Source organism: Manis pentadactyla, chromosome 1 (genome assembly GCF_030020395.1).
Source record: "Manis pentadactyla isolate mManPen7 chromosome 1, mManPen7.hap1, whole genome shotgun sequence".
NCBI lineage: Eukaryota > Metazoa > Chordata > Mammalia > Pholidota > Manidae > Manis > Manis pentadactyla.
Genome location: NC_080019.1, coordinates 225,059,843 through 225,070,311, shown reverse-complemented (window position 1 = coordinate 225,070,311; position 10,469 = coordinate 225,059,843). Strand labels below are relative to the sequence as shown.

Genomic DNA, 10,469 nt, shown 5'->3' with positions numbered 1-10,469 from the left:
ATGGATCCCCCTCAACTGTATCTACCAGAGCCCTTTAAGTTTGCCTGTGGAAGAGATGGCCAATACCGAAGATTTCAGCGACCCAGGAAGAAAAACATCTCATTCAAAAGGAAGGGGATTGAAAGGTAGGTAAATGGGACTCATTTTCTTTTCTATTGAGTGAGTTTCTTTGGATTTTGCATTAAACAATATTCACTGTGATGAGAAAAGGCAGCATCTTTTGCATTGCATTTAGGAATTGAGGCTCTGAATGGATTAGGTGGAGACACCGCATTTATATTTTGGATCAGGAAGCCAGTGTCCCAATGGAAGCCACATTTTATTATCAGAAAAGTCTTAATTATAATAGGGGAAACCTCTCCTTTCCACCTGAATTTGGGTATTTAATGTGGCATATGACACTAAAATAAGCGCTGATCCTAAGTTGTTAGTCAGCCTCAGAATTTTAGATATTATACATCCTATGTAAATACTATTATTTTGAAAATTCAATAGTACATTCTTCTAGATAGGTCATGATCAACATTTTTTCCCTTTCCCAGTAACTTTGGCTGCTGAAATATGTACTAATCATATTTCACCCTGTGCACACTTTTTAATGTAATGCTAAAACTGTCTTATACCTGATATTTCTTGCCAATGACAAAACCATAAAGAAGGCATGAAATACTGTAAACATAATACATTTTAATTTGGAAAGTCATTGAGATGATTTACTTTCCAATTTCTTTGGGTTCTTTATTACCAGGTTCAGGAGCAGTAGCTCAAACATATAGAAATGGAGTGTTTTCATGAGGCCAGAATTATCAAAGACCAAATTTCTGAACTCCCACAGACAAAATTAAATATTGCAAAGATTTACATTTTCAATAAGAAATGGGGTAAAAGGCAGAAGCAATACAACCAAATAAATTGATTACAACCTTGATATTTAAAAACTTAACAGAAGGGGACTTTTCATAATAGAAATCTGAGGCCCTGGGGCCAAATCACCTTTGTTAATCATGTTATAAATAGATGGGGAGTGAGCGTGTAGGGGATGGGGGTGCGAGATCCAGTCTAGAGATTCAGAAACTGCTGAGAAGGTGGATTTTTCCCTTAGGGATTGCAGGGGTGGCCTTTGGGGTTCTTGAGCCTCCTGAAATTGTATTTCCATTGTGTTTGGGTGTGTGTGTGTATATGTGTGTGTTTGTAGCAGAAAATTATAGCTTTATAAAAGTAATCGCAGAGGGGACCATGGAAGCTTAATCCTGGCCCATAAAGGATCTTTGGTTAAATTGCAAAGTGGTAGTACCCCTTCCTCCAAACACTTTACTGTCATCTACTAGAAAGTTACCATAGTTGCTGTATACAGCTGTAATGACTGAATGTGAAGAAACCCCCTAGAAGTTGCGTGTGCACAACTGGTAGAACTCTGAGGTCCCAGTCCCCAAAGGGAAGCTGGTAGCCCGGTGGTCTTCCTCTTTTGACCTCTAGCTTGTGCTCCCTTCTTGCCTTTTACAGTTTCCCCACACAGATCTGATCCACATGGTAATAGAGACAATTGTTTATTGGGTTCCCGCACAAAAATTATTTCCTTTTATTCTGACATTTCTGAGAATAGTATACATATTTCCAAATGAGAAAACCCAAGCTTATGGAAATAAAATAACATGCCCAAGGTCACACAGCTGGCAAGTGTTGTGCTGGGTTGAACCAAGACCACTGAACTACAGTGCCTGGGCCCTTCTGAAATACTTCCCATGTATAATAAAAAGAAGCTGAATGATTTAAGTCTAATTTAGAGCAGTGTGTTCCTGGAAGATGGTGTACATGCCACTGGTGGTATTTAGATATTTTAGGTAGTATCTGAAGAACATTTTTTAATAGCTATGAATTTATTTTAATCTATATTAAAAATATGTACTGCATAGGTTGTAATTATAATAAACATAATATATATGATACAAAACCTGGGATTCCATCCAAAGAAATGAAGACTTATGTTCATACAAATTCCTGTACATAAGCATGTATAACAGTTTTATTCATAATAGCTCCAAAGTGGAGAAAACCCAAATGCCTTTCCATGGGTGAATGACGATTAGACAAAGTATGGTACATCTGTGCCATGGAATACTACTCAGCAAAAATACTGCTCAGGAACAAACTACTGTACGCACAGCAGCTTGGACGATCTCCCTCTTAGAGGCTGCTGGAGTTAAGGTGCAGGTGGGAGTGATGGGGAAGTAGGTGTGGCCATAGAACAGAAATTGCAGCATGAAGGATCCTGCTGGCAATGGAAATGTTCTGTATCTTGACAGTGTCAATGTGACTATACTGTTTGTGATAACCTATTATAGTTTAGCAAGAAGTTAACCATTGGGAGAAACAGGGTAAAGCACATGCAGAGAACCTCCCTGTATTATTTCTTAAAACTGCATATGAAGCTACAATCATCTCAAAAGGTCTAATTTTTTTTAAATCCCTGAGATTTTATGGATTTCACTGCTTTGGATGACACTAACAAAAAACAGTTGAGAAGAATACTGGGTAACTAATGGTATCATGGTACAGGTGATGTCCACTGTGGCATAGAGATTAACACAAACCTTGGGACCATATTATTGGGGCATAAGTTATTTAATTTTAACAGGCTTTAAATTCCTCCATCCTGTAAAATGGAGATGACAAACATGAAGGTTAAATTATATGAAACACATGAAAGAACTTAGTAGAGGGTTTAGTGTACAGAAAGCTATTAAGAAATGGTATCATTTTTATTACTAAAATATGCCAAAGTGATGAAGATATAGTATAGTACTATTTGCAATTTTGGAAACCTGAGTTTAGAGTTATTCTATCTACATGTGTGTTCTGTGTAAATGCAGCATTTATGGAGCCTTGGAGACTGTAATCCATATTGACTATTCTGGAAGATTCTCATCTCTCATCACTTGGAACCACCAAATCCAGCAAAAACTCTTAAACATCACTGAAATGAGATTGGCAACTTGCCAATATATATTCTAACAGTCACAGACCTGGATTAGAATTTGTATTCTACCCGTGGTCAATTAATTTAACCTCTCTATGTCTCAGTTTACTTACTAGTAAAATAAGGATAATAATATACCCTACTTCTTACAGTGCTGTGAGGATTCAATGAGATAATGGGCAGAATACACTTAACTTCAGTTTGGTGACTGAACACCAAGTAGTTGCTTCGGCTTTTTTTGATCCATGATTTGATTCTTGGTCTTCAATTTTATTTTTTAGAATTGTATAATTTGTGCACATTTGAAGTTTGGATTTTGAGGATTCACTTAAATTATTTGTTTTTAACTTTTCAATTTCCTTAATACAAATTATTTTTATTTTGTTTAGATGGCATAGAGCTGTGTCCACCAACTTAGTAAAGCAAAATGTGTTGGTCCCCAGAGAGGAATCATCTGGTGATAGCGACATGGAATTTCATAAAAGCCAACAAAATCAGAAAAAAAAATGGAGGAAGAAAGTGAAGACTGTTTTGGGGAGGGTGCTGTCATACAAGCATAGAAGCAAGCCGGCAAGTGTCAGCAGAGAGGGCTCCACTAACCACAAGGAAACCCTCCCTTCAAGTACACACAGTCTGCTTCCCAGAATCGTCAAGGAGCTTCCATCTCCCAAATTATTCACCAAACCAAGAATGCGAAAGCTGTCACAGAATGGTAATCAAAGGCAATTTATGATTGTGCACAGGCCAAGAGGAATAGGGCAATTAGGACGGATTTTCTTGCCATCCAAAGTATAGCATCTCCTGGAAGCGTGTCTAAGATGCAGACTCTCAGGCCCCACTCAAGTCTAATGAGTGAGAATGTGCATTGGAGAAAGATCCCGGGGTGACTCGTATGTGCATGCATTTTGAATAGTTCTGATAGAGTGCCTTTGAGGAAACTCCCAGTCTCATTAGTGGTCTAAGTTGTCTAGAGACATATTTTATTTAAATATGTATACATAGGCATGGGTGTGTGTATATACATGTGTGCATATGCATACAAACATACTAGAAAAATCCAAATAAGTAGGGTTTTTTTGGGTGGGGGTTGGGGAGTGTGGGGGGTTTGTTTCTGGAGAAAGTAGTGATGCAGCCTTTCCAATGGGTACTTTTAGCAGTGGGGAGTGTGTCATGAGAATCCTATAAGTACAATATACGAGTGCTAAGTCATAAAGGATGTATTATTGTACCTACTTCGTATGTACTCTGTGGAAGAATCAACATTTGAACTGTTAACTCCAAGTCTTTTTTGCAATGTAGTAATGCTGTTTTGATGGTGGGGTAGGGGAGGCGGGGCATCCCGTGAGTTACGACTAACAATACCACTAATACTTGCCTATTCCGTGACTTTTCTAAATTAATAGACTTTATTTTTTGGAGCAGTTTTAGGTTTACTGTAAAAATTGGTCAGAAAATACAGAGTTCCCATATACCCTCTCTCCTTACCAACCCACACACTCTCCTCTATTAACATCTTTGCTTAGTAGGACAATCCTTTCATGTAATGTGTCCACATTACAGTACCATGCAATAGCTTCATTGCCCTAAGTATCCTCTAGCTTTTTAATGTCCTTTATAGCACAACATCAGGAAACATATAGCCCTTGTAATACATGTAGGGAAGCCACACAGAATCCCACATTACACACAAGGACACGTCTGGAAAAAACAAAACAAAACAAAACAAAAAGAACTGACGGCTTCCAGCTGATTGCCCTTTCAAACAAACTCTGTCTTCTGGAAAGAGCAGAAACGAATACAAACATCCCAGCACTCAGCAATTACCTGGTATGGATTAACCTGTCCACTTCGGTCAAAAATAAAGAGGACCTGCTTCTATCCTGATGTGGCTGTAGCTAGAAAGTCCAGAAGGAAATAGGATCAAACTTCTCCTCATCTGTGTACATTGGCCTGTTTTCATTTTAGTTGGAATAACAAATCTTTGCACCGAAATTTTTCCAGAAAATGTGCCCATCCTTCAGGCTATGGATGGCACTGTCTCAGCTGTGGCCCAAAGACTGTTGCTCTTTCCTGTTGACCCTCATAACATTTTTAACAAATATTTGCTAAATACTTAATATATGCCAGCCACACTATTAGGGATAGAGTAGTAGCAGATAGACCTGGTCACTGCCCTCGTGGAGGTGTAGCACAGAAGGACATTCGAACATTATGCAGATAATTATATCTGATGCAAAGTAGAAGTTTGGGGTGCTATGGAGACACATCATAGGTGCTCTAACTTTAGGGGAGAGAGATCCAGAAAGGTCTCTCTAAGGAAAGGACAACTCAGTTGAGAGCTGAAGGGGCAACTGGAGTTAATAAGCAGAGTGGGGAGAAACAGTTTCTCTGAGAGAGGGGAGAGCATATTTAAGTCCCAATATCAAGAGAGCACCAGGTGTAATTAAGAAATAAAAGTAATCCAGCTAGGCAGAAGCTGTTGAATTAAGTGGTAAGGGTGTTGAAAGCCACATTAAGAATTTGTAACTTTCTCCTAAGGATAATAAGAAACCATCAGATATTTTCAAGCTGGAGATTTATATAATCTGGTTTCCATTTTTAAAAGATAGCTCAGGCTGTGGAATAGGGACTGGTTTGGAGGAGGGCCAGAGCAGATGCAGGAAGAACAATAAACAGGTCATAACATTCATTCAGGCAAGGGATGGTATTAGCTTGGGTTAGTGTGGCAGTGGGGATGGGGAGATGAAGGGAGAAATAGTCACAGGTAGAAGTTATAAGATTTGGTAAAGAGCTGAGCAGTAGAGGGCAGGGGGTGGAAGAGCCCCTGGGTTGACCACTTGCTTTGAAGGCAGAGTCCCCATTCATTGACATTAGGAGCCATAGCTCCTAGAAAAGCCTTTATCAACGACTTCAAGACAAGATGATTTCAGGTGCTACATGGGGCAGGGAGACAATGAAACGGAAGGAATTGCAAACAACTCTTCCCAATGCCCGTCAATCCCTTTGACTACATCACGGAAAAAGCTTCCTTGCTCGCCTTTTTCTTTTTTAATAAAAAGGAGGGTAACCTCAGATTTAGTGCCTTATGCAGATGCTGACATGGTTTTGTTTTTATCATATTAATTTTCATGCCAATTTATGAGACTGGTTTTTGATTTATGGTAGTGTTCTAAAGTTTCTTTATAAATGGATTTATTGTATTAAGAATTGAATTGCTATAAAAAATATTAGGGAGTCTGGAATTCACATGGCTCCTGAAAAATGGGAAAGACTATTAATATAGTATGTGAATCTTGAGCCAGTAACTGAGTTTGCTTCAATCAAGTGTAAATTCTCAAGGGATCGTCTTACACATCACAGGGTTAGCTTACCTTTTCTAATTCTACAGTAGTTAAAGGGAAAAGCAATGGAGGGCAAAATTGAAGTCTCAGACAGAGCTAAACATCTTGTCAAGACAGGTTAGTGACCACTGGGGTCACAGCTGCAAGAAAAGGTAAGTGTGTACAGTAGAAAGTTAAGATTATAAAAAGCAGATCCATTTATTTTAACCCCAAGGAGAAAAGCTACAAGGCAACATGGAAGGCCATCTTTTCAGAGTATGTTCTAATAGGAAGACTCTCTTTCTAACTGTGACCCTGACAGTGCTTCCCTCCCTTTCTCCCTAAGCAACCATACAGCTTGATGTTGTAGAAGCGGAGACAGAGGAGATAACCCAAGGAAACACCCTTCTCCGCGCCCGGAGAACCACCAAGCGGTTATCTGTGACATCCCTTCCTTCAGGGCTGCAGAAGGTAAAACGCTGAAACAAATTTGCCTCTAAATACTTACACTTAAGTCAGTGTTGTAAAAGCGATGTTCTCATATAAAAAAAGCATTTAAACCTGCTGTCCATGTCTACTTTACAAGAATTTAGGTCTCAGAAAGCAGATTTTCCAGGTCTGGTTCCATTTCTGAGCACAAACTGTTCAGCTTCTACTACAGTCTGGGCAACAGTGGAGTTTTGAGCTTCAAAATGACTTTTTCAACTGTTCAAATATTAAGTTGGTATATTAGCATGTGGCCTGTTGTTTGCTGTGTTGAATTCACTGGAGAGGAATTCACTAGACTAGCACTGCACAATGGAACTTTCTGCAAGGATTCAAGTGTATGTTGTCCAGTGTCATAGTCATGATCCCACTGTGGCTTTTGAGACTTTGGAATGTGGCCAGTGCAATTGAAGAACTGAATTGTTAGTTTTATTTCATTTTAATTGAAATTGAAATATAAATAGCCATGTGTAGTAGAGACAATGCAACACGAGACCACCTGGGACTCTCTAGACAAAAGCTTTTACGTATCTGTAAGTATGAACATTTGAGCCTCAAGTGCCCAGCCTATTTTTTTAGTATCCTGAACTATTATTACTTTAAATACAACAAGCATTTACTTAAAGCTATGTTCCAGGCCTTGTTCTAAGTGCTTTAAAAATATCAACTCAGATCATTCTTACAACAGTCCTATGAAGTGGGTAGTAATACGTCCTTATTTTAGGAGTGGCACTGAGAGTTTAAGTAATTTGCCTAGATAAGTGGCAGCGCCAGCCTTCAAAGCCAGCAAGATCTGGCTCTAAAGTCCTTTACTCTTGACTGCTGTGCTAGATACTAATTGTACTGGCCAGTATGGTAACCAATAGCCACAGGTGACTAATTGAAATTAAATAAAGTTACAAGTTCAGTTCCTCTATTTCATTAGCAACATTTCAAGTTACTCAGTCACCACGTATGGCTCGCGGCTGTTGCATTGGGCATAAAGAAAATTTCCATTTTTTGCAGAAAGTTCTACTAAATAATGCTGTTCTAGAGTATGCTGTCAGAGTGAACCAATATTAGTTTTGAATTTTGCTTCTTGTGTGCTAGGTTCATATTTCTTGTATCCCTATTATGTGCTGGGCAATTTCTAGGTTTGGGGCTTTAAAGGTAATCTGATGGACATAGTCCTGTGTTGTGAAACAAATAGGTTAATAGAAAGGATAGACATTAAACTGTGGCACTACAGAGCAGTGGGGTAATACCAGTCTTTTGAGTAAATGGCTCTGGGATAAGTGGGCATCCATATGGCAACAACAATTATCCCTATCTCAGAACATATACAAGGATTAATTCCTGTTGGGTTGTAGATCTGTGTGGAAAAGGTAAAACCTTAAAAACTTTTGGAGGACAATAAGTGTATCGTCATGACCTCTATATAGAAGAAGACCTCTTAGGACACAAACATCACTGACCATAGAGGAAAAGATCGATATATTTGATTATATTAAAATTAAGAATTCCCGTTCATCAAGACATTAAATCAGTTTTGTCCACTGGCTATAGAAGGGTTTTGTTCAGCTGTCAGAATGTTCTCAAAAATAAACTTGAAATCAAATAGTCTGCACTTAAAAATTAGAATATTTCAAATAAGTCTGGGCTTTAGCTTTTTTTTTTTTAAGGGAAGATTTGGCCTACAACTCCTCATGTCAACAGCAGGAGTTACACAGGGGCTACCCCCTTTGCAGGAGGCATGGTCACACCAGCCACTTCATACCAACCATACTGGGCCTGTTTTATAAAACCTGCTTGGCCCTTCTAAGGCATTTAACTGTATGACAGTGGTATTCAACAAACACAGAAATAACTTAGTAGTTACCAAATATGGTAAGTACTTAGGTTTCATTTGAAACAGACAAGAGGAGTACACCTAAGGATGGACTGGGGCTAGGTTCTGCAAGTCATTTTTGAGCCTGGGCCACCTGGCAGGACAGAGTGGTGATTCGGCAGACTCACCTGTAAACTCAGGCAAAGGGTAGGACCCAGATGCAGTCCCACATCCTACTTAGTGTAGGTCTCCCAATAGTCCTGATGCTAATCACTAAGCACAAGGGGAAGGAAAATTGAACCCAGTAAGACTAAAAAGGGCATATTAGCCAGGAGCCATGACCTAAGAATGACTTCCAGTAGCAGCACTATTAGGACAGGTGCTTGAAACCAGCAAGTCAGGGATGGTAGGAAAAGTATCAGGCATGGGGTGAAAAGAACCTAGAGCTTTCTTTTTATGTTTGGAGACTTGTCTGCCATGAAACTAAGGAAACCTGCAGAAAAGAGACCAAATTAACAACTGGATCCAGTGATAATGAGCTTTCTGGGGCACTGGTCTACAACAGCCCCACACCCTCGCTGTGCTCAGCAGCTACAGAGGTGATTTCTTCTTCTTCCACTTACGAATGACCTGCTTTTTTCCTGTTACTATATATTCTTTCAAAGCCAGAGAATCTCATTTCTCTGCACCCTACAGATCTCTTCAAAGAGAGCTCTGGGCACAAAGGAGATACATGGAGCGTGGAGAATAATATGAATATGGTCTCTGACCCAGTGTTGTTATGTGGCAAATGTTCAATTTAAAGGAGAATGTCCCAAGGGTGGAAATTCTTATTTAAACACTGTCATAGAAATAATGTTGATACTTCTTAACCTAATGTGTTTTTGCATTTTTATGACAGGTTCCATATTCACCAAAAAAGAGACCATACTTTCTAGCACTTAAAAGAAAGAAACATGGCATGGAAAACATCCTCCGGAAATCAGATTTGACTGTAGGAAAGCTTCAAATGCAGGTAGTGGACAAAGGCCTTCACTTATGTGTTTCAGAAGCATGAGAGGGCCAGGCTTAACTGAATGCACTGCTCGGCTAGACAGCATGGATGTGGAACAAAATTAATGATTAGCATGAAGAAATAATGCTAGTGGGGGGCATAGAAAAGTGGCTAAAGGATTGCTAAGGGCACCTAGGATGATGCTGTGTGCCTAATATTAAGGGAATTCAATTAAAATAAAAGCATGCACATAGGCTTCTTTTGAGAAGAAATGAGATCGTCTTTACCACTGGGTGGTAAATGTATGTTTTCAAGCTCTGTTTGCTATGACTTGAATTACAATAATACTTTGGGACTTACAGAATGTCCAATTTCTGAACTCATACCTCAGAAAAACAACCATCCCTTTGGTTATGACAAAGCTTTTCAATACATGGCTTCATTTCTTTGTGTATGTCTGTCATAGGTGGATGATCTCATAGAAACAGTAACAGATAAATCCATGAAGTTATTGGCCCAAAGACATGCTGAGCTTCAACAGTGTGAGTTTCTAGGGGACGAAATACTTCAATCTTCTAAGCAGTTCCAGAGAATATCTAAGAGAACCATGAGGAAATATAAGTTAAAAAATGTGTGTTTCCCATGCACCTGCTGCTGCTTCTGAATTTGTTCCTGACTGCATAAAAGTTATCTTCAAAGGTATTTTTTTTGGTACATAATTCTGAATAAATCTCTCTAGTGAATTAATCAGTGGGAGAGAAGGACAGTTTCTAAAATATTCTCCCCAACAGTCCTTAAAAAATGATCCTTTTTGAAAAATTGATTTTAATCCTGAATCAGTATAAGTAGACTTTTGCATCATTATTCTTAGTAATAGTGAAAAAA

At 38.9% G+C, this 10,469-nt stretch overlaps 1 protein-coding gene across 1 annotated transcript; it reads left to right on the top strand.

The window, feature by feature from the left end:
• Nucleotides 1–10,425, top strand: C1H3orf49 (chromosome 1 C3orf49 homolog). The gene is made up of 5 exons (XM_036878400.2): nucleotides 1–125; nucleotides 3,367–3,689; nucleotides 6,644–6,768; nucleotides 9,492–9,605; nucleotides 10,051–10,425. The coding sequence occupies exons 1-5, from the start codon at nucleotides 1–3 to the stop codon at nucleotides 10,246–10,248; spliced, it is 885 nt and encodes a 294-aa protein (XP_036734295.2). The 3' UTR covers nucleotides 10,249–10,425.
• Nucleotides 10,426–10,469: the final 44 nt, after the last annotated feature.